Source organism: Canis lupus, chromosome 4 (assembly GCF_011100685.1).
Source record: "Canis lupus familiaris isolate Mischka breed German Shepherd chromosome 4, alternate assembly UU_Cfam_GSD_1.0, whole genome shotgun sequence".
NCBI classification, from domain to species: domain Eukaryota; kingdom Metazoa; phylum Chordata; class Mammalia; order Carnivora; family Canidae; genus Canis; species Canis lupus.
The window spans coordinates 58,409,425-58,434,286 of NC_049225.1; the positions used below are offsets into that span (position 1 = coordinate 58,409,425).

At 37.2% G+C, this 24,862-nt stretch overlaps 1 protein-coding gene across 3 annotated transcripts in view; it reads right to left on the reverse strand.

Annotated features, from left to right (window-relative positions):
• Positions 1 to 24,862, reverse strand: part of G3BP1 (G3BP stress granule assembly factor 1) — a 43,760-nt gene that overhangs the window by 7,275 nt on the left and 11,623 nt on the right. For all 3 annotated transcript variants that reach the window (XM_038534969.1, XM_038534970.1, XM_038534971.1), the window contains exons 2-11: positions 18,680 to 18,792; positions 12,999 to 13,080; positions 12,352 to 12,525; positions 9,093 to 9,183; positions 7,361 to 7,454; positions 5,983 to 6,184; positions 4,677 to 4,778; positions 4,133 to 4,244; positions 3,800 to 3,928; positions 3,290 to 3,399 (exon numbers count right to left, since the gene is read on the reverse strand). In XM_038534969.1, the coding sequence (XP_038390897.1) occupies positions 3,290 to 3,399; positions 3,800 to 3,928; positions 4,133 to 4,244; positions 4,677 to 4,778; positions 5,983 to 6,184; positions 7,361 to 7,454; positions 9,093 to 9,183; positions 12,352 to 12,525; positions 12,999 to 13,080; positions 18,680 to 18,774 (1,191 nt within the window). In that variant the 5' untranslated portion in view covers positions 18,775 to 18,792. The remainder of the gene's footprint in view (positions 1 to 3,289; positions 3,400 to 3,799; positions 3,929 to 4,132; positions 4,245 to 4,676; positions 4,779 to 5,982; positions 6,185 to 7,360; positions 7,455 to 9,092; positions 9,184 to 12,351; positions 12,526 to 12,998; positions 13,081 to 18,679; positions 18,793 to 24,862) is intronic.

A 24,862-nucleotide genomic window follows, 5' to 3' on the forward strand; every position in this document is an offset into this window, starting at 1 on the left:
GCTACATTCTCACTTCAGTTCTTATTTCCAAGTTAGAATACGTAATTCTCCCGATTAACAAATACATGGAAAGGTGGGAGTTAGATACACAAGCTAGTTCAAACAAAGACAATTTAGGGCAGCCCCAGTGGCACAGCGGTTTAGCACCGCCTGAAGCCCAGGGTGTGATCCTGGAGATCAGGAATCGAGTCCCACGTCAGGCTCCCTGCATGGAGCCTGCCTCTCCCTCTGCCTGTGTCTCTGCCTCTCTTGCTCTCTGAATAAATAAATAAATAAATCTTAAAAAAAAAAAAAAAGACAATTTACATTAACATAGCAGCACAACTAACTCTCATTGTACTTGTTATTTTCCCCACAGAATTACATAAACAGAATATATATAATTGCCACCTTCTCCATGGATTTGAAGGTTTAGAATATCTTCCATCATCACCTAACGTGGAAAGACTGTGCTGCACAGTATTTACGTAAACTACATATACATCTCAAAACCATCATTAATTTCATCTAAACAGAACTGGAACAAAATGCTATTTGCCTTAACAAAATTTTGGAAAATACTGAAGACAATAAAGATAACAAAGCTTAGCAAAAGAAAAAAGACACACCCACACTAAGTCTTGGGCCTTCTTTTTAGCCCAATAGATCTGAAGTAGAAACCAAAGGGTTACTAGAGATAGCAACGACTTTAATTTATGCTCCTCACTGGCACACACTGGTTTTCTAAGTGACATATTTTTTAAATAGATATCTAACAGTGCTTACCATGCAGAGAAGTGTTCTGTATACTTCACACTTATCTCATTTAATGTCCACTGCCACCCCTGAGAGCTGTCATTACACCCGAGACCAGCAAACCAAGGGCCAGGAAGTTTATGGAACTAACCCATGGGTCACAACAGAATAAGCGATGGAAGCAGAATATAAACAAAGGCATCCTGACAGGCAAGTATACGCTTTAAACCACAAAGCTATACTACTGCATGTCAAACACCATGGTCCTCTGTCTTACAGAAGCTATAAGAATTACTGAAGAGAATATGGTAGAGGAGCCAACACAGTAAGAAGAGGGAAAGGCAAGCTACTTATGAAATCCCAGAGGACAAAGGGGAGATATGAAAGTACACATGAAGAAACCTGCCTGGGGGGGGGGGGGGGGGGGGGGGGGAGAAGGCCTCTGTACAATTTTAACTTACATTTAAAATTCTGATTAAATACGTATTTGTACTTGTACATTAATAAATACATTAAGACTAAGAGATTAAAAATATTTATATAACTTTAATATTCACACTATAGAAACCTCTTCACACACATTAATATGAAGCCCTGCTCCAGGAAATATTCTATATACAATGGGAAAAACAAAACCATAGTAAGGTCTAAAAGATAAGGGGAGAGAATTTGAGGGGGGGATGTTTTAATAGGTAGCAACAGAAGACATGTGAGTTATCACAAGGGTAGAAGCAACTTGAATGAGAAAAATGTAACATACAACGCCTTTCTGAGGAAATTTTATTTCAAAGAATTCTTAATGGTTTATCTATGTGCATTAAATGAAAAAAAAAAAAAACCTCACACCTTGGACAATGAAAAGCCAGTTATCAGATCTGACCTCTTCTGGACCTCTGTGAATATCCTACCCTCTAAGGATAAATTCAAGCCTGTACCAAAAATGCTGGCCACTGGATCTTTTCTGCATACAGAATGATGGATTTACACATAAATGGGACATCTCCAGGTTCAATATTCTGTGGCTATGCTAAGACTAGACACTGTTCTCTCCTCATTTCTGTGTTCTTTGCAAGAGAAGCTTCATAAAAAGTGGTTAAATAGTTTGAAAGAATAGAATACACGTGTGCAGATTAGGACCACAACATTAAACTTTACAGTATAGCCATCAACACTGTAAAGAACATCAGAGATTCTATACAACCCATGGGAAATAATAATCTAAATTTCTATTACATGGTTAACAAAACGTGTAGCTTTAATCAGCAAACTGAAATATTAGTTGTTGTCAAGGGCTGCAGAGAAAGGGTATGAGGAAAGACTGCTTAATGGACAAAGGGCTTACTTTTGACAAAAATGTTGTGTACTTAGGTGATGGTTGCACAACCTGTATTAAAAGCCACTAAATTTTACATTTTAAAATGGTTTAATTTTTAAAAAAATAAAAAATAAATAAATAAAATGGTTTAATTTTGGGATACCTGGGTGGCTTAGCACCTTCGGCTCAGGGCGTGATCCAAGGATCTGAGATTTAGTCCCGCATCGGGCTCCCTGCAAGGAGCCTGCTTCTCACCCTGCCTGTCAGGTCTCTGCCTCTCTCTCTCTCTCTGTCTCTCATGAATAAATAAATCTTTTAAAAAATAATAAAATAAAATGGTTTAATTTTGTATTATGTGAAGTTCACCTCCATTTTTTTTTAAAGTGAGATTTTTTTTTAACTCCCATAGTCACCTCAGTGAATTAGTAATATTATTACACTTTTGTTATTCTCTACTACTACAAGACAGGATCTTTTCTTAATTAAAGATATGGGGAGGTGCGCCTGGGTGGCTCAGTTGGGTAAGCATCTGCCTTCAGCTCAGGTCATGGTCCTGGTGTCCTGGGATCGAGCCCCAGGTCAGGCTTCCTGCTCAGATCAGAGCTTGCTTCTCCCCTCATTCCTCATCCTGCTCATGCTCTCTCAAATAAATAAAATCTTAAAAAAAAGAAAAAGATACGGGGAAAGGGAAAAGTTCCTTATGAACTACACAATAGTAAGATTCTGATTCTATAAAATCCTTCTATTATTAGAAAGCACTGGTAAGAAGAGTTCTGTTAATAAAAGTGGCTCCAGGTAGAGTGACTCCAAACCTAGACAACTTATAGAATAAAAGGAGAAGCTCCTCATAGTTAAACCCAGATAACAGTCCTATATCAAAATTGCCCAGGGGAAACTGACTCAGCTAGAAGTACATTGTATTTCATCTCCTAAACCAGAGGCCTCACCAAGAAAAGAAATCTGCATAAATTTCGGTGCATTGGTAACTATTAGTTATTTCAATCTCTTCATTCAAGGTCTTCAAAATTAAGTTAGACAGAAGTTTTGTTACTTTAAACTCCCAGGCAAGTCTTTTAACAATGGCCAATCACCATGGAATGAATATATTAACCAAATACATTGGAGTGAATACTACTTTACTTATAAGACAGTTTTACGATGAATACATTCCAAGATCCAAGATAATCTTGTTTTGTTTTTTTTTTTAAATAAAAAAAAAAAAGATCAAAAACTGCTTACCCTGTTGCTAAGGACCTTTTGAACAGGCTCAGAATCATCAAACACAACAAAACCAAAATTGGGTAATTTCCCGCCACTGTTAATGCGTAGCTCCACCACATTCCCATAACCTGGAAGTGAAACACAGACTCTCAATGTATGAGAACATTTCCTTTAAATATCATACATACACTATCCAATGATAACCACTAGTCACGTGGATACAGACCACTGGAAGTGTATCAATTCCAAAACAAGAAATGCCTTAAGTGTAATAAACACTGGACTTAAAGGACTTAGTATGGAAAAACATAAAATAACTTATTTTTCTATGTTGAAATGATGTTTTAGATACATTGGATTAAATAAAATATTAAAATTAAATCCTCATTTCTACGTTTTAAAATGTGACCACTAAAAACAGAAATGAAATGTGGCCACTTAAAACTTATAATTACATATGTGGCTCATCTATTTCTATTAGACAGCACTGCATTAGATGAATCTAGTGTTTATAACTCCATAACCTACTTTGAAAAAAATCTTTAAGCTCCGATTTGTCAACTTCATGTGGTAGATTGCCAATAAAAAGTTGGTGACTATCAGGGTGTCTCACAATTCTTCGGGGCTCAACATCACCTTGCTCACCAGCCTCACGGACTTAAGAAACAAAAACAGCAATGAAAGATAAAGACAATTTTCAGTGACTATTTCATTTAATAAATTTTTTCTCCACCCCTAAAACCAGGTAATTTCATCAGCTCCACAATTTTTTTTAAAGTAGAAAATATCAACCACCCCTAAGACACAAGCTCTCACCTAAAACTCCCCCAAACTAGGTAAGTCACCCTTCTGAGCTCTTACTTGGTCTGGGGCCCCTCTGGGGAGGAATATTTATCCGCTGTTCTCGCACTCTTTGATCTCTCTGAGGCCTCTGTGGTGGAATCTGAGATTCAGGTTTAGATTCCGGGCGAGGCTGAAAAATTTATAAGTCAACTGCGTTAAAAACAAAGCAAGCTTACTTTTAAAAGTTTCTTCGCTAACAATAAGGTTTAAGAGAGAAAAATGACAGAGGCACCTGGGTGGCTCAGTCAGCTGAGCATCCAACTCTTGGTTTCTGCTCAGGTCATGATCTCACGGTCCTGGGATTGAGGCCTGTCATACTCTGTGCTCAGAGCAGAGTCAGCTTGTCCCTCTCCCTCCCCAACCCTACACACCCACCCCAGCTCAGTGCAAGATTGCACTCCTTCTTCTGACAAATAAATAATGACAATTCTCTCACAAATTATTTAAAAAAACACCTTGGACTCTGCTCTGTGCACCAGCTCCCACATTCTCTAAACCTCTGTGAAACCAAATTACATGAAATACAAGCAAATATGCCTAATACACAAACTTAGAAACTCACCTGTGAAGCTGGTACTTTAACAACATGAGGTGGTATCCCAGTAACTGGAACAGCTCCACTGGGTGGAAGGTTCTTACTGGTCACAGATGCCCAAGAAAATGTCTAAGGGAACAACAACATTAGTGGCTTGACCATATCAAAACAATATAAAAGCTCTTAGTTATTAGATTTCTCATACATATGAACCACATTTTCAGATAGGATAGAGTTTCTAAGTACCTCGAGATTCCTTTTCTCCTCCTACTTAGAAATTTAGTACTAAAATTCCCTTACTCATCAAGTACCAGCAAAATATGAAAAGTTTAATAAAATTCTCTCCTCCAAAACCAGATCTTCCTATGATTCCTCCAACTGATGTGTAAACATCAACCCAATTACATCAACTTTAGAACTACTCTGAACACCTTTTCAATCTATGCACATCAAATTTACCAAATCTTGCTACTTACTACATAAAGATCTTCACTGCCACAACCTTAATCCCAGGTGTCAGTTTTCTCTCCAGGACTACTACAATAGCCACCTAACTAGTCATTCCTTCCTAATCCAGCCAACCTACTTTTCTACCCGCAAGCAAAGTTATTTCACATTTCTCATTCCTACTCACCTAATCACTGCCAGAGACAGATCAAAAACTGTTTTACCAATAGTTCCCATACTTAGAACAATGCCTAGCACAGAAGCACTTGAATTAATTGTTAGATAAATGATGTAAGAATCCTGACTACATAAATAAAGCATTAAAACATATTCCCTCATGGAGCATCAAATGTAAAGGTTCCGGGATTTCAGTTAACATCAGCCTAATGAGACTCAGGAATAACTGAAAAGCTTCAAACTTTTGAAATCATGTATTCTAATTAGAAGAGTAGCTATTATTTCAGTAGTTTCTACTTCTACTTTAAGGTTATCCTCAATTAGATTTCAGAAAAAAGAAAAGTCTGCTATGCCACAGTATTTTTCAAAAAGATATATTATCACTTGTTGGTTATAACAAGCATGTCATAATTTGAAATAAAATATTTTTAAAATGAGGGCTTATTGACATGGTAATAAAATAGCACCTGAAATTTCTGGTCTTAAAAAAAAAAAAAGAGAGAGAGTATTAAAGTTTCCTTAGGAGGGGAGGGGAGTTACTTTTATAAAATATGCATCTTACTTCTTATCTGAGGTATGGCTCAGTATGTAAGAAATTTCCCTGAACTGAAAAACATACCTAGGAAAGTCAATGAAACACTAATAAAGGAAGAGATATTTTTTAAAATAAATCAGAAATAGAGTAAGAATAAAAAGACACATTGCATACCCTCAAGTCTTCCTGTACTGTCTGAGCTATGTCCGTAGGTGCTGGAGAAGAACTCTTCTGAGTATCCTCAGGAGCAGTTTCTTCCAATACTGGCTCAGACTTTTCCTCTTGGATCTCAGACACAGGTTCTTGCTCTGGTTCTGGTTCAGGATCAGGTTCTGGTTCAGCAACAGGTTCCTCTAAATGTTCTTCCAAGTCATTGCTTTCACAGGAAAATTTAAGAAATATCATTATGCCTCAAATGATTTAGCAAGAAATTCCGAAGTTTTTATTAACTATAGATATCTGAACCAAAAAAATAGCTCCCTCTCTCCAAAAAAAGATCTAGGAGTTCCATTATCTGCATATTAAAACAAGACTTTTTAGAAGAAGCACTCAATGAGCAAATCTTACTGCAATCAGATTTGCTAAAGTCTGATAAGTAAACACATCAAAACAGATCAAAGATGAACCAAATCATGATTTTCTGTCACAATCCCAAAAACTCACAATTTACTCACAAAAGACAGGCTGTGGGGAAGGGGAAGAGAGGTTACTCAATGTGTATAGTTTTAGTTTTGTAAGATGAAAACTTCTAGAGATCTGTTGCACAACTACGTGCATAGAGTTAAACATTACTACACAGTGCACTTAAATTTCATATGATGCAGTTTTTACCATCAAAAAAGCCTCTCAAAGAAATCACCCAAATAATTTAGAAGAAAAAAATAGTTACGATTCAGAATACTAGCTCTTAAAACTTCCACACGAATCACATATTTGTTAACACGGCAGGTGTTTTCCCCCTGAAATCTAATTTGGCTCATGTCTGTGGTGAGACAATAGATTATTCTCAACCAGCAACCCAGGTGAGTGGTGTGGTTTGTCCATCACCACAGCTTGAGAAATACATGAAAATATCCTTTAAGCACTAAATACTAACACCAAAGGTTTCATTATTACGTGGCAACTAACAAATATTAATTTTTATTCCTATCAAACATTTCTGTTCTGGATGTAGAGAGAAAAAAAGGCAGCTTAAGACAGTCACACATTTACTGTCTTGAGTTAATAAAGCCATTTAATTCATGTCTGAATTTCTATCAATTTATGCCTGATCTCTAAATAAGTCCTTCAACGTACTTCCCCCAAAGCACTTAATGCAATGCCTTCTTACATTAAATACTTGATAAGAAGTCCCAGAATCTGTTTTTCACCTACTGTCAGAAAGTTACAACATTTTTGTTAGCTCAGAGATACTAAAAGCAAAAGCCTTTCTTTTAGGAAATAACTTATATTCTGAGATAATTCTGCGAGAATATGTAACTCCCTCCAACCAAAGAGAACACAACCCAAATTCTCATGCAGCCTTAGACAGATGAACACATTTTTTCTTTACCTGACACTCTGATCATAGAAAGTTCCAGAATCATCAGGTACCACCTCAGGTGTCTGCTGTCTTTCTTCAGGTTCCTCTACCTCTTCCTCAGATTCTACATAAGAAAACAAATTTCAAGGAATTTGTGCTTATTTGTCAAATATAGCTGACCCCTGAAGAAGACGGTTTGAACTATACAGGTCCACTTATATGCAGATTTTTCTTGATAAATACAGTATTGTAAATATATTTTCTCTTCCTTATGATTTTAATATTTCCTTTTCTCTAGCTTACTTTTAAGAACACAGTATGTAAAATACATATACAAAATGTGTTAATTGATCGTTTATATATCAGTAAAGTTTCCAGTCAACAGTAGGCTATTAATAGTTAAGTTTTTGGAGAGTCAAAAGTTATACGGGAATTTTCTACTACGGGGGGGAGGAGGGTGTCAGTGCCCCTAACCCCCATGTTGTTCAAAGGTCAGCTTTATATTCACTTTCACAATCCTCACTGTGGGTGGAGTGATGAGGTGGGATGGAGGAGTGGGTTAAATACCTGCTGGGTGATAAAGGAGTATACACTTATTGTGATAAGCACCAGGTGTTGTACTAAAGCATGGAATCCCTATATCATACACATGAAACTAGTATTATGCTGTACGCTAACTGGAATTTAAACACTTAAAAAGAAGTAATGAAATAAGCATATATATATAAATGTAAGTCAATTATAGCAATTTGGTAAAATTATAGCAAAAGCTTTAAGGACAGAATTAAGGCTACGAGAGTGTTTGAGTTAAGAACATGGGAATCTAGGTCATACTGTCCATAATTCAATGCAGGCTCTACCACCTAACTAGCTATACAATATCAGGCAAATTATTTCTCTGCCATCTCAGTGCTCTAATCCATTAAATGAGAATAGTACTTATCTATAGGCCTGCTGTATTACACAACAAATACAAAGCCCTTAGAATCAGCCATATAGAAAACACTAATATACTAATTATTATTGGTGTTTAGAGACAATTCGTCATGGGTTTGTGTTTCTGCACATCTTACAACTAAAGCAATGGCTAACCTTTGTTTCACTTCCTAAATTTCTTAGGAACATTTAAACATCAAACAGCCTCAGAAAATACTGTCTCCCTTTAAAGCAAAGAGCAGGCATGTTTACACACATTACAAAAGATTTTGATTCCTTAAACTTAGGGTTCCAGCTCTATAATGCACCCGACTCCAATGCAGGTATCATATGAACTTCAGGATATCCTGTGGAAATTGTGGCAAAGGGATCCCTGGGTGGCTTAGTGCCTGCCTTTGGCCCAGGGCTTGATCCTGGAGTTCCAGGATCAATTCCCACATCAGGCTCCCTCCATGGAGCCTGCTTCTCCCTCTGCCTTTGTCTCTGGCCCTCTCTCTCTCTCATGAATACAGAAATAAAATCTAAAAAAAAAAAAAAAAAAAAGAAATACAAGAATTAAATTTAAAAAAAAAGAAATTGTGGCAAAAATACATTATCATGTTGCAGTGACTAATTATGTACTCATGACTTAGAAGTTTTGGGTCTTCCATGAAACAGGTTAGCTCTTAAGTAGGTTAAAAACTGAGACCCTTTCTCCGTCTTGACAATTAGAAGTTATTAATGAAGAAAATACAGAGTGTAATGAAAACATTCGAGAAACCCATACTCTCTTCAGGTCAACCTGATGCCTTCAAAAAAAAAAAAAAAATTGAGACAAGTAACTTACCCTCCTGAGGCTCAGTGACAAAGCCACCAAAGACCTCATCTTGGTATCTGAAGATATCATTGTGAACGTAGAACTTATTCGCAACAGAGCCCTGCAATGGCAACAAAAACTTTGATTTATTCAGCAGACTTTCAAAAAACCAAATCACCCTACACCAGTGGTTCTCAACTAAGGGCAATACTGCACCAGAGACATTTGGCAGTGTCTGGAGAGATTTCAGTTTTCACACAGGGGAGTGCAACTGAAACTACGGAGAAGAGGGCAGGGATGCTGCTAAAACACCCCACAATGCTCACAACAGCCAGTCACAACAAAGAATTATTTGGCCCAAAATGGTTATACCAAAGATGAAACACCCTGCTCTACATTACAGCCATTAAAAACTACATTCAAATATAGTGCTACTTAAAATACCAACAAATGGATATCCAAACATTGGTAAAGCTCTAAGTATGTACAATGCCACACATCTCAAATCATTTTTTGGACAATAAATACATACTACCAATTGCAGCAGGTATTTAAAATTCCCTTAATTCCCTGTATCCAACAGTATTGATAAAGCACTCAATAGTGGTATAGCTGAAAAGGTTTGCCCACACTAGGTAGAAGACGCATGGGAATACAACCAGTTATTCAGGTTTTTTTTTTTTTTTTTTTTTTTTTAGTTTTTTAGTCATTCAGTTTCTAACACTGTCTTCATCTGAAGAAACGATACCACCTTACAGCTTTGAGTATTAATATTAGCTTTGAGACAATTCATGTAAAAATGCACCTTATTATGGTAATATCAGATTCTTCCTCTTTAATAGTAAAAGGAACTGTAATCAAACTGGAAATAACTGGTCATCCTATCCCCACATGATTCTTTATATAGTTAGAAGTGCCTCAAGTTTGATACTACAGATAATCTAAGCCATCCTCTGAAACTTATGACTAAAATGAAACCTGTAGTTTTTCAAAAAGATAATCGAGTTATTCAAACTGTAAAAGGACAGGGTTTTAGATTCATTACTCTGGACAGAAAACTATCTTAAAGATAATGCTAGAGAAAACATCTAGCCAGCAAGCCGCTATTGAGCCACTTCCACACACTTGTGCAGATAGGCATCCTGAATGTGTTCAGTCTGCACCAGTCAGGAAGGCAGTACAAATATAATTATCAACAGTACAAATATAGTTGCCAACATAAATTACCACCCATTCATGACAAGCATGATAACTAAAAGGAACCAGGGTTCCTTGAAGAAACAGCAGATTCCAGGGCCGGGGCTAGAGCAGGGAAGAGTCCAAAATGACCCTGAAACATCTTGTGTCACAGAAGTTAAAAAGTACTCCCCTGGAACGCCTGGGTGGCTGAGAGGCTAAGCCTCTGCCGTCGGCTCAGGGCGTGATCCTGGAGTCCCAGGATCAAGTCCCATATCAGGCTCCCTGCATGGAGCCTTCTTCTCCCTCTGCCTGTGTCTCTGCCCCCGCCCCCCATCTGTCTCTTGTGAATAAATAAAATATTTAACAGCAACAAAAAAAAATTTACTCCCCTCACCAAGACAAATACAAGCCAGCTTGAAGGAGCTCAGACTTAACAGATCTGGGATATTTTAGTCATTAAGTTAATCGTGGGTTAAATCCATTAAATAAACTCCACAAGTGACAGCAGATAGAAGGTGGAGTACTTTATAGTAAGATGCTAACTAATGAATACCAAATGACAGAAATAGATAATCACTATTTATAGCCATCAGAAATAGCAGCTGACTACGCAAGAATCATGCTAAAACTAGCATACACAAAAGTTTGATGAAGAACGAGATAGCTGAGTGAAGTAAGTCAGTCAGAGAAGGACAAACATTATATGTTCTCATTCATGTGGGGAATATAAATAATAGTGAAAGGGAATATAAGGGAAGGGAGAAGAAATGTGTGGGAAAGATCAGAAAGGGAGACATAACGTAAAGACTGCTAACTCTGGGAAACGAACTAGGGGTGGTAGAAGGGGAGGAGGGCGGGGGGTGGGAGTGATTGGGTGACGGGCACTGGGGGTTATTCTGTATGTTGGTAAATTGCACACCAATAAAAAAATAAAAATAAAAAAATAAAAATAAATAAATAAATAAGAACAAGATAACTGCAGTCTCAAAGAAATGAACCACAATGTATTTACTAATAAATAAAAATACTAACTTCATAGTGGCAAACGTGTAATCAATGTTAATAACACTAAGACTTAAATGACATCTAGTGCCCTCCTAATGTGGGGCGGGCACTGAAGGACACTAACATGTGCATAACCTAGATCTAATCACAAGGAAATAGACAATTCAAACAGAGATATTCTATGAAACACTTTGACAGTGCTCTTCAAAAAAGTCAGTGCCTGGGGATCCCTGGATGGCTTAGCGGTTTAACGCCTGCCTTTGGCCCAGGGTGTGATCCTGGAGACCTGGGATCGAGTCCCACATCGGGCTCCCTGCATGGAGCCTGCTTCTCTCTCTGCCTGTGTCTCTGCCCCTCTCTCTCTCTGTGTCTCTCATGAATAAATAAATAAAATCTTAAAAAAAAAAAAAAGTCAGTGCCGGGCAGCTGGATGGCTCAGCGGTTTAGCGCCACCTTCAGCCCAGGGTGTGATCCCAGGACCCTGGGATTGAGTCCCAGGTCCAGCTGTCCAGCTCCCTGCATGGAGCCTGCTTCTCCCTCTGCCTGTGTCTCTCTGTCTCTCTCATGAATAAACAAACAAAATCTTTAAAAAAAAAAAAAAGTCAGTGCCATGAAAAACATAAAATTAAAGAATTACTGATGGTTAAAGGATACTAGAGACACGACAACCATATTATATTATGTGTAATCCTGGACTGATTCTTGGACCAGGGGAAAAAAATACCACATAGGACATTATTGTTACAATCACCAAAATTTAAATATGGGCTACAGATTGCTAATTCTATTAATATCGGTACTTCCTGAATTTGAAAACTGTAGTTATGAAAAAGTATTCCTTACACTTATGAAATGCTCACTGAAATACCTAAGGATGACAGTGACTAGGCATGATGTCTCCAACCTATTTTCAAATGGTTTTGAATTAAAATGACAGGTAAAGAGAAAAAGAATTACAAACGTATGGGCAAGTGTTGGCAGTGGTTCTAGGTAAGGAGTATGTGTGAGCTACTGTACTATTACTACAACTTTTATGTTTGAAATTTCAAAATGAATAGTTCCTAAAAAGGTATGCACGACCTTTCATCGTCTCTTTTTTTCATACCTCAGGAGCAAGGACAAATGTCTGCATGAATCTCCTCAAAGCCTGGTTGTTATTAGAGAGCAACCCCATCACCTGGACCACCACACCATCATTCAGAGTGGCATGAGCATCAACATGGCGAATCTTAGTGTGGCAATTGGTAAAGTTTTGTGACATCACTTTCCTATGGATCTCCTAAAGAATCAAGGCAAGAGTTAATGACTTAAAATTTAGACAATCTCCAACAAAGAACTTTCCAACACAACACAGGTAGAGATAACTTGCATGCTTAAATTACAAACTACACAGCCTGTACTGATTTGCCTTAGAACAGTTTATCCCTAGTGACCACCTTGAGCTTTTTTAAATTGTCCTGAATTGACATACCTAAAATGTTTTACAGTAAATAAATGATCCCTATACTAAAACTAATTATCTCCTAACAAAAAATCTTCAGAATACATCACTCAAAATGAAGAAATGTGACACCCTAAAGCTTATCAATGGCTACCATATTTACCAAGAAGCTTCTGAATACCAAAATTTCTAAAAAAAGAAATTGAAAAATTTTATCTTTAAACAGTAAATCTATTAAATATGTATCTGCCTCAATTTTATGGGTTATTTTCTAGCTGTGTAACAACCTACAGAAAGCTTGGGATGCTTACTTTCTGTCCATAGACTGCATCTGCTGGCTTTCCATTTGAATCCAATCCCCCATGGACATAAGAAGAGTTCTTTCCATAAAATCTGTAAAACAGAGAGAGAATTTATTTCTCAGTATCAAGTATCCTTAGATTAGATACTTATTTTTCATGTTTGGTACCTACCCGCCTCACTGGCAGACTCCTAGAAGCAGAATGTATTTTCATTTCTGTGTGCATACGCATTCATAGATCTCCCCCCTCTATATCACTCAGTATTTGCCAAATGGAAAAAAGATTTTGGTCAATGAGGCAGAACACTTATTTTATAAAATGTTGAGCTCCAGATTTCAAAGTAGGATGATTTTGTCAGTTAGGCTACTTCAGAATGAAAAACAGAAGTTCCCATTTTCACTCAAGAAGCAAACAGGCAGTTTTGATACAGATGAGGACATCTATACCATCCCACAGGCGTGGGGAGTCCAATCCTTTTACATATCTGAGAATGTATTTGAGGGGTTTCCATTAAAAACCCAGTAACTGGAGCACCTGGGTGACTCAGTCATTTAAGTCCAACTCTTAATCTTAGCTCAGGTCTTGATCTCAGGGTCCTAAGAGTTCAGGCCCTCTACCTTGGGCTCCATGCCAGTCATGGAGCCTATTTAAATTAAAATGAAATGAAATAAAATCCCAGTAACTCATGCAGGTGAAATTTAAGAGTAATTTTTAGCAATTTTTGCTGATGCAATAAGAGCTTCAGACTTTAATTCTGCATAGCTTTAATTCATCTATATCCTCAAATGTTTTGTTTTCATTTTAATACTGGATCAGGAAAACCTGACAGATACAACCAAAAGTGCCCCAGCACAGATAGAACTGCTATTACAATTCGATAACTATACTACAGATACACAATTTTCCACAAATGAACCCCATGTCACTCTACATCCTGTTTCTGCCTGTTCCCCACAAAAGTGGGGAGATTGGGGCCCACGGGTACCCCAGTTGTACCCTGAAAACTTTCAAGTTATTAAAAGGCTGTATGTCAGCCACTGAATCAGTACTGCTGGCCAATCCACTTCTCATTTCAGGCATACCTCAGAGATATTTTAAGTTCAGTTCCAAACCAGTGCAAGAGAATTTTGCAATAGAGTCAAAAAGAGATTTCTTGGTTTTCCAGTGCATTTATGTTTACACTACACTTAGTCTATTAAGTGTGCAATAGTATTTCTATAAAAATAATGTACATATCTTAATTAAAAAACACTTACTGCTAAAAAAAAAAAAAAAAAAAATGCTGATCATCACCTGAGCTTTCAGTGAGTCCTCATCTTTTTGCTGGTGGAGGGGTCTTACCTCCATTTGGCTGTGACCAAATCAGGGTGGCGGGTGCAGAAGGCATTGGCTGTACCAAATTCTTAAAGTAAGACCATAAAGTTTTCCCCCCATCAATTGCCTCTTCCTTTCACTAAAAATTTCCCTATAGTATGTGATGCCATTTGATGGCATTTTACCCACAGAACTTCTTTCAAAATTGAGGGTTAATCCTCTTAACCCCTGCCATTAATTTATCAACTAGTCTACATAATATCCTCTAGTGGTGTTATTTCAATAATCCTCACAGTGTCTTCATCAATAGATTCCATCTCAAGAAACCACTTTCTTTGCTCATCCATAAGAATTCCTCATCTGTTCAAGTTTTATCATGAGACTACAGCAATTCAATCCCATCCTCAGACTCCACTTCTATTCTAGTTCTCCTATTTCTACCTCTAGTTACTTCCTCTACTCAAGTCTTGAATCAACTTCTTCTCAACTCCTGTTTTTTTTTTTTTTTTTTTTTTTTTTTCAACTCCTGTTTATCTTGATATTTTGACATCTTCCCACAAACCACTTCCAATATAAGGCTGTTTCATCAACACTGAAAATCTTTTGGGTAGTGTAGCCACCTTCATTAATTACCTGAGCTAGATCTTCTGGAGAACTTGCTGCAGCTTTCTCATCAGCACTTGCTACTTCACCTTGCACTTTTATTTTATGGAGACAGCTTCTTCCCTTAAATATCATGAACCAACGACCTCTGCTAGCTCAAACTCTACTTCTGCAACTTCACCTCTGTAAGCCTTCAAAGAATCGAAGAGTAAGTAGTAAGTGCCTTGCTCTGGATGAGGCTTTGGCTTAATGGAATGTTGTGGCTTGTTTGCTCTTCTATTCAGACTACTCAAATTTTCTCCATAACCATAAGAAGGCTGCTCTGCTTATTACTTGTCTGTTCACTCAAGTAGCACTTTAATTTTCATTAACTTTTCCTTTACATTCACAACTTAGCTAAGTGGTCCTAGCTTTTGGCCTATCTCAACTTTGAACATTCTCTCCTCACTAAGCTTACTTCCAGCTTTTAATGTTAAGGGAAAGTCTACTATAAGGAAAGTCTATTCCTTTCACTTAATACTTAAAAGCCATTTTAACAGTTAAGTAACTGGCCTAATTTCAATATTGTTGTGTTTCAAGAAAAAGGTAGAGATGGGGGATAGCTGTCAGTGGAGAATTCAGAGGATACACCTTTATTTAACATTAAGTTCATGGTTTTGGGGCACCTGAGTGGCTTAGTCAGTTAAGCAGCTGCCTTCAAATCAGGTCATGATCAGGTCCTGGGACTGAGCCCTGCATCAGGCTCCCTGCTCAGCAGGGAGTCTGCTTCTACCTCAACCCCACCCCTTCCCCACTTGTGCTCACCTTCTTGTTCTCTTTCAAATAAGTAAAATCTTTACCAAAAAAAAAAGGAGTTCAGGGACACCTGGGTGGCCCAGCAGTTGAGCGTCTGGCTTCAGCTCAGGGAGTGATCCCGGGTCCGGGGATCAAGTCCCACATCGGGCTCCATGTGCAGAGCCTGCTTCTCCCTCTGTCTGTGTCCCTCATGAATAAATAAAAATCTTTTTAAAAAATAAAAATAAAAAATAATTTTAAAAAAAGAGTTCAGGGGCAGCCCCGGTGGTGCAGCGGTTTGGCGCCTCCTGCAGCCTGGGGTGTGATCCTGGAGACCCAGGATCGAGTCCCACATCGGGCTTCCTGCATGGAGCCTGCTTCTGTCTCTGCCTGTGTCTCTGCCTTTCTCTCTCTCTGAGTAAATAAATAAATCTTTAAAAAAAAAAAAAGAGTTCAGTCTTCTATGAATGGGCATGAGTCCCAAAATAATAACAAAAAAGATCACTGATCGTAAATTACCAATAAATATAATAGTGTAAAAGCTTGAAATATTCTAAGAATTACCAAAATGTGACAAAGACACAAAGTGAGCAAATATTATTGGAAAAATGGCACCAATAAGCTCACTCCATGTAAGATTGCCACAAACCTCTAACTTGCAAAAAAATGCAGTTTCTGCAAAGCACCATAAAGCAAAACACAAAACAAGATATGCCTGTATATCTAAGCTGTACTTCAGAGATAAAATGTGGAAAAAAGAGGTCTTTGAGTCAATTAATATCAATATTGACAAGAAATATATCAATTCATTTAGCTATCTTTCAACTCTCAGTCCTTTTCAAATTCCAAACTTATCTAACCTGAGGGCATAAAATCAAATTTTTACATAAAACAACAAAAATAAGAAAACTTTTCAAATCTTTTCAATCACTTAATAGTCCTATCAGCACCAGATTTTTAACTCCTTACCATCTTTATCTGCAAAATAAAGTTATCGTGACAGTGCCTTACTAAAGGTTTTTGTAAAGATCAAAAGATAACAGGTCAAAGGGGCAGCCTGGGTGGCTCAGCAGTTTAGCGCAGCCGGGGGTATGATCCTGGAGGCCTAGGATAGGGTCCCATGCCAGGATCCTTGTGGGGAGCCTGCTTCTCCCTCTGCATGTCTCTACTTCTCTGTGTGTCTTTCATGAATAAATAAATAAAATCTTTTACAAAAAAAAAAAAAAAGGGGGTATTTTCAGAGCAAGGACTCAAAACATATTTATAAATTTTCTTTTGCACACAATAAGCATATGATATCCAATACACAAGCTGGTCAAAGTATAGAGGAAAAGAGTCTGGTCTAGGAAATATATATTTCAAAATCTCAAATTATTCTAGGGGCATCTGGGTGGCACAGTCGCTAAGAGCACATGAGAGGGTGGAGCACGCAAGAGCATGCTCGCTCTCTCTCAAATAAATCTTTAAAAAAAAGAAAGAAAAATTATTCTAACAAGTCCACACAGACATATTTATAGTTCTATATAATGCAAGACTGTTAAAGGAAATAATGGAAGCAACTGACAAACTCATCACTGAGGATTAATATATGCTACATCTCTATAAATTAACTATGTGGATACTAAATGAATGCGATACATGTACTATCGTTATAAGAGGACCCCAGATTATCAAGTAAAAAGAAGACAGTATGTTAAAATGTTTGCACGTCCATACAAGAACATCTGTAAACATGGTTTTAGTAAAGCTTTCCATGTTTAAGAACTTTATTTATGGGACACCAGGGTGGCTCCGTGGTTGAGCATCTGCCTTGGGCTCAGGTTGTGATCCTGGGGTCCTGGGATCGAGTCCTGCATCAGACTATCTACAGGGAGCCTACTTCTCCCCCTCTGCCTGTCTCTGCCTCTTTGTGTCTCTCATAAATAAATAAATAAAATCTTTAAAAAAAAAAAAACTTTATTTACAAGCCTATAATATTTCCACTAAAGTTTCTTCATTTTTTTCTTATAAAAGATTTTATTTATTTGAGAGAGAGAGAGAGAGAGAGAGAGAGCGACAGAAGGCACAGGCAAGGAGGGGGAGAAGCAGGCTCCCCAACCCGACATGGGGCTTGATTCCAGGACCCTGGGATCATGACCTGAGCCCAAGGCAGACACTCAACCAATCGAGCCACCTAGGTGTCCCAAGCTTCCCCAATTTTTAAAAGCACATCAACATAAAAATATTATCACAGGAACATATTCATACCAAATATTCAGGATTCACCAAAAAACAGCACAAAAAAAAACAAACAAAAGCACAAATTCTATTCCTTTATGTTTTCAGGCACTATTTTTCTGATAATGTGAAAGTCTAGGTAACTTAGTCTAATTTCCTTCTATTTGTATGTTCTACTTAAAATTCTAATTTTAGGGGCACTTAGGCAGTCCAATCAGTCAGTGCTAAGTGTCCAACTCTTGATTTCAGTTCAGGTCGTATCTCAGGGTTGTTGGGATCATCTCACAGGGGTTAGATGCTCAGCAGGGAATCTACTTGAGATTCTCTCCCCCTCCCTTTGGCCCTTCCCCTGCTTGTGTGAGTACATGATCACTCTCGCAAACAAATAAATCTTTAAAATAACTTCTAAACAAAAAATAAATAAAATTATAATTTTAGCAGCTATCATTTACTGGCTCTTATGTAGAAAGCACTATTATGCAACAATACTGCAAGCAAACCCATTCGAAGCAAAATTAATTTAGAAGAGCCAATGCCAAAACTTTTGTTTTATCTCAAGTAAGAGACATTTGTAATGTCAAGTAATGAATGGTCTGGGCCTGCAACTATTTTAAGACAGCATAATGGCTTTTGGAAATCGCAAATATATATGCAACTGTCTGAAGGAGACTTTCATACTTGCATATACTATGCATGATGCATAAGAGAATCAAGTACTAAGTACTCACATGCTAAAAAACATTAGATGATGCAGGATAAAAATTTTTTTAAAAAAGTTTTACCTGTGTAGCATGTCTGGGGCCTGGTTCAGGAGCGTATAATACTGTCTCACAAATTCCCGCCCGACCAGCAGGGGACTAGGCTTCTCCATAACCATTGCTTTGGTCAATTCAACCTGGGGAAAAAAAAAAAAAAAAAAGTCAAATATAGTCAACTTACAAGGCAAGAAAGTAGCAGGGGAGAAAACAGAATCATTTAAATAAAATCAACTCAAAGTAAGACAAGGTATGTCAACAGTTCTGGTTTTAAGAACAAATAAAACCCACACAACACACCAGGAGAGATTTTTACTGAAATTTATTGCAATCTGATGAATTTGGGGTGGGGGGGGATTATTATTCCCAACAGTCAATTTCTTTATAATGAATGAATATAAGAACTTGAAAGGTACACATTTTCCATCATGCACCTTATCATAATTTCCATATTTTTAAACCCAATTAAGAGTGTTCCAGTTCTAAGATTCCAAACATTCTTATTTGTGGCAGTATTAGATTCAAGGGTGATAAATATAGTTTTGACCTACAGACAACATATGATCACGTTTTTAGTCAAACTAAATCAGAAAAATTTTTAGTATCTTTAATAGAGAAACCACAAAATCTAAAAATTCTATGCTTAGTTTATGATGAAACCAAAAATAATCTGAAAATGAGTTAAACAAAATGTTCTTACTCAACAAAATAATTTCAACACCTCAAAATCATGACTTATCTTTGAGTATTAAGAACGGCAACTGGGATCCCTGGGTGGCGCAGCAGTTTAGCGCCTGCCTTTGGCCCAGGGCGTGATCCTGGAGACCCGGGATCGAATCCCACATTGGGCTCCCTGCATGGAGCCTGCTTCTCCCTCTGCCTGTGTCTCTGCCTCTCTCTCTCTCTGTGTGTGTGTGACTATCATAAATAATTTTTTTTTAATTTTAAAAAATAAATAAATAAAATATTTTTAAAAAAAAGAAAGGCAACTAACACACAGCTAAGTCCTCAATTATGGTCAGTTATGATCAAATTAAAACTTTTTGAAAAGACATTGGTATGAGACAATCCAACTTTTCATTTGAGGAGATAAAATCATCCTGAAGTTAAACGTACAAGCAAACAAAGAAATATATATACAGATCAATTACAGTACAAAAGGCAAGAAATTTTATTTCAGTTTCCTCAAAGGATGGGTGAAAGAATGAATTTGATCGGTCAATTATGAACAATTTGTGGAGATTTGTTTATCCTTATCTAATACATCTGCATTATTCTTGAATATGTGTCCCATTTACTACTTATCTCACCAAAACCTAAGAAATTAGTTCAAGGTTGGTCTGCATTTTCTCCAGATTACAGGAACGAGGTCAATACAGAACACCTTCCCAGTCACAATGGAGAGCAGTTCACCGGCAGGCAGTTATGAGAACATCAATAATAGGAATCTGGATCGTAAGTCCTAAACTAATGTACTCAAAGGCAGAACAAGAAATTGCTGTTATTTCTTCCATGGCTCATAGTCAAAAAAAAAAAAAGAAAAAAAAAAGTAATTTCAGATGTTCTCACTGATCCTAAATTTTTGAGAACTTCAGAGTTGGACATTGAAAATCTTTTTTTTTTTTTTTAAGATTTTATTTTATTTATTCATAGAGAGAGAGAGAGGCAGAGACACAGGCAGAGGGAGAAGCAGGCACCACACAGAGAGCCCAACGTGGGACTCGATCCCAATCCCGGATCTCCAGGATCATGCTCTGGGCTGCAGGCGGCGCTAAACCGCTGCGCCACCGGGGCTGCCCCTTTTTTTTTTTTTCAAAGATTTTATTTATTTATTCATGAGAGACACACAGAGAGACAGAGACACAGGCAGAGGGAGAAACAGGTTCCATGCAGGGAGCCTGATGTGGGACTTGATCCCAGGACTCCAGGATCATGCCTTGGACGGCAGGCAAGCACTAAACCGCTGAGCCACCAAGGGATCCCGACATTGAAGATCTTAACAGTCATCTAGCCTATGGTTTTCAAGTTTTAAGATTTCCCATTACTTCATTTAAGCCAGAGCAACTGCACTTTTTTTTTTTATTACAGTTCCTACATAACTTTTACTTTCTTAAAAGGGCTTAGCTACTCTCATCAAAAGTCACTAACATCTGACCAAATCTCAAATAAAAGGAAAAATCCAATGTGATTCCATCATTGTGATCATCCACCAGATCTCACAGAAGACCATTCTCTCCCAATTCCTCAGAAACTGGTCGTTAATATTTTCATTCCATTAGGTTGTACTTGCATATTTTCTAGCATAGTAAGAGGCTGAGTAGAAAGTTTTGCTTCCCTCTATTACCCAAAATATACAATATATCCCCAATATAAGGCAATTTAAAGAGAACTTTCACAACAGGATAGAGGAACAGCACACATTAAGTAAACCCCTATTTTTCTATTCTAGTTGCACTTGCTTCTCAAGTTTCATCTTCTTACCCAGTCAATATTATAAATGTCATCATTACTAGACCAATAGTATCAACCTAACTGCATCTTTTGATACTGCCAAGTAGTCTCATTATAACAAATTTCTAAAAATCTTTTTAGCAACTACTTTTCTGATATCCAATATCCCCATGCAAAATAAAGAAAATCCTCTAGATTATATATCAAAGGTAAGAAAAATTATAATCTATTGTCCACCTCTAGACTAAAGCTTCTCTTTTCTCGTTGAGATTACCTACATAATTCAAATTAAAAGAATAAAGAAAGTTCATTATTGGTTTAGTTACACCATTATCAACGTTTTATTTCAGGTCATCCCCCTAAAACCAAGAAAAAAGAAAAGCTAAATATTTATATGGTAAATCAAACTTCATCTCGTTTGTGGATTTGTTATTAATTCTGAAGCCAATACTAAAATCCACATCATTTACCAAGTTTCCAACATTAATTTTCTTTATTAGCTTAATGGTTTAATATAATTGAATGTTTTGGGTTCTTAATTAGCATCTTTTATTTTTTTCTAAATAGGTGGTACTTTATTTTAGATTGAAATTTTCAACTTCAGAAACATGCAATAGCTATGCTGAAACCAAATTTTCAATACTCTGCTACTCAAGTTACAACTTTTAACGTCAATCATCAGTGTTGCCTCAAATACCCTTGTAGCCTCCTAAGGGCTCATATTTACACTTCAAGCACCATATAATTCCATTACAGTAGAAGCTCTGGCTCTGAAGTCTCTCCTTTCAGCTCTTCTATAATACGGACCAATGAATTTAAAGGAAAATGGAAATACTATTTAAAAAGAATATTCCTGTCAAAAAAATAAAATATTCCTGTCAATTACCTCTCCATAAAAAAAAAAAGGAACATTTCATGGGATCATGGGACTAAATAATGTACATTTTATTGAAAAGAAACTATATTGATTGTTTCACTGCTTTAAAAAAAAAAAACTGATTTCTAAATTAAAACAGCCAAAGATTTCAAGAATTCCTCATGAGTCATGGTCAGATAAAACATTTTGAAAAAAAAGAATGCAAGCTTCTTCCTAAATATTGTTTCTTAATAGAGATCATTTCTTATGTAACTTTCTAGCCCCAAAACTTGAATGTCTGACAAAGAATAAAGTTTTCTTTGGTTCTACATTCTCACACAAAAGATTAGAATTTTATACAACCAAAATGGATTTTTTATCATCCATTTGTCAGGTTTTTCAGAAGTTAGATTAAGATAACAGCCACAACACTGTTTCTTTAAGGACTAAGAAAAAACACAAAAGAAAAGTGGTGCTACAATTCAGAAATTCCTGAGAGGGATGGGGGGGGGGGTTAGAGAAATGTATGTAAAGTTGATTTTCAAATACCGCGCCCCCCCCTCAGTTAAGGGAATGGACACCCACCCCAACCACAGCTGAAAATCCACGTTTACCTTTGATTACCCAGAAACTTTATTACTAGCCTACTGCTGACCAGAAGCCTTACCAGTAACAAATGACAAACTTTGTATGTTATATGTATTATATATTGTATTCTTACAATAAAGCAAGCTACAGCAATGAAAACATTGAGAATCATAAAGAGAAAATACATTTCCAGAACCGTTATGTATTATTTAAAAAAAAAAAATCCGTCTACAAGTGGACCCACAGAGTTCAAACTCATCTTAAGGATCAACTTTTTTTTTTTTTTTTTTTTGGATCAACTGTTTAAAAAAAAAAATCAACTGTTTGGGGATGATGATTATAAATATATGATGCAAAAATTCTTCAAGCTGAATCCTTAAATTCTATAATTTAATTATTTGTAAACTGCGCCTCCAAAATTCTATATAAAAAATGCTTTCAGGGGTGCCTGGATAGCTCAGGGGGTTAAAAGTCGGATTCTTGATTTTGACTCAAGTCATGATCTCAGGATCGAGAGCAAAGCCCATATCATGCTCCCCACTCAGTGAGGGGTCAGCTTGAGATTCTCTCTCCTTCCACCCCCACTTGTACATCCCTGTGCACACTGTCTCTAAGTAAAATAGAAAGAAATGCTTGAGGAAAAAAATACTAAACATGACCTTCAGTTTACCGGTTTTCACTGAACCATCCAAATCTAAAGCAAATCTAAAACTGAGTGCTCAATTTTAGAATACTGAGAAAGTACTGAGATTCAAATAAAGGGACACCTGGGTGGCTCAGAGGCCGAGTGTCTGCCTTCAGCTCAGGGCATGATCCCAGAGTCCTGGGATCCAGTCCCGTATCAGGCTCCTTGCATGGAGCCTGCTTCTCCTGTCTGCCCCTCTCTCTGCCTCTGTGTCTCTCATTAATAAATAAAATCTTTAATTTTTTTTTTTTTTTTTTTTAATGATAGTCACAGACAGAGAGAGGCAGAGACACAGGCAGAGGGAGAAGCAGGCTCCATGCACCGGGAGCCCGATGTGGCATTCAATCCCGGGTCTCCAGGATCGCGCCCTGGGCCAAAGGCAGGCGCCAAACCGCTGCGCCACCCAGGGATCCCAATAAATAAAATCCTAAAAAAAAAAAAATCTCCAATACCATTCACTTGCTGTGCTCTTGGGCTAGTAACTTAATCTCTATGCACCCCAGTTCTTTCATAAAATCAAAATCATAACTGCAAAACCTGTCTATTAAATAGCAAGCACTGGGCAGCCCAGGGTGTGATCCTGGAGACCCGGGTTCAAGTCCCACATTGGGCTCCCTGCATGGAGCATGCTTCTCCCTCTGCCTGTGTCTCTGTCTCTTTCTCTGTGTGCCTCTCATGAATAAATAAATAAAATCTTTAAAAATAAAAAAATAAGTAGCAAGCGCTGAAAGTAAGCTGTTACTATTAACTCTAATTATTAACTAACTCTAATTAAAGAAAGCATTTTCACATCCCACCCTTTTCTGTTCCCAGAAGACTACTTAAGAACTCTGCTAGCAGTACTAAAATACTGGATGATTATTCTGAGAATTTTTGTACAGAGTACTTTGAATTATAGAAGCCCAAATACTTAATGTAAAACTAACTTTTCAGAGAAATTCTAAGCTGACTTTATGATTGTTGTAATCCAGCCTATGAATGTTACATAGGGAAGACTTTCTGCGTGCCTACAGGATTTAACTGCACAAACTGTAAAATCTAATCAGTGTACACGTATCTTAATTTTTAAAACATGCATCATGAATCTACAATGGTCTTACTTATGTGTGTGCTGTTATGTATAAAAATTCCTGCTCTTGGGCAGCCCTCGAGGCTCAGCGGTTTAGCACCGCCTACAGCCCAGGGCGTGATCCTGGAGACCCGGGATCAAGTCCCACATCAGGCTCCCTGCATGGAGCCTGCTTCTCCCTTTGCCTGTGTCTCTGCCTCTCTCTCTCTCTCTCTCTGTGGGTCTCCCATGAATAAATAAAAATCTTTACAAAAAAAAAAACAAAACTCCTGCTCTTTTTAAAAATTAAAGCATTTAAGTTTTACTTTTCTTATAAGCAACACTATTTTAGTCTTATGCTAGGTAAAAAAGTTTGCTGAACTGAAAGATTTCTGAAGTAATCTTAATCTTTACTCATCAAAGCCAAGAGGAGTTATTTCCCTTGAGAAAAGCTACTAGAAAATAACAGTCAAAACATTCATCTCCCTTTATTCCCAACACTAGCAACCTAAAAACTGAATAGTAATCACTTTTTCTTTTCAGGAAGGGTTAACTTTATTACTCGTGAACTGTCCATGCAAA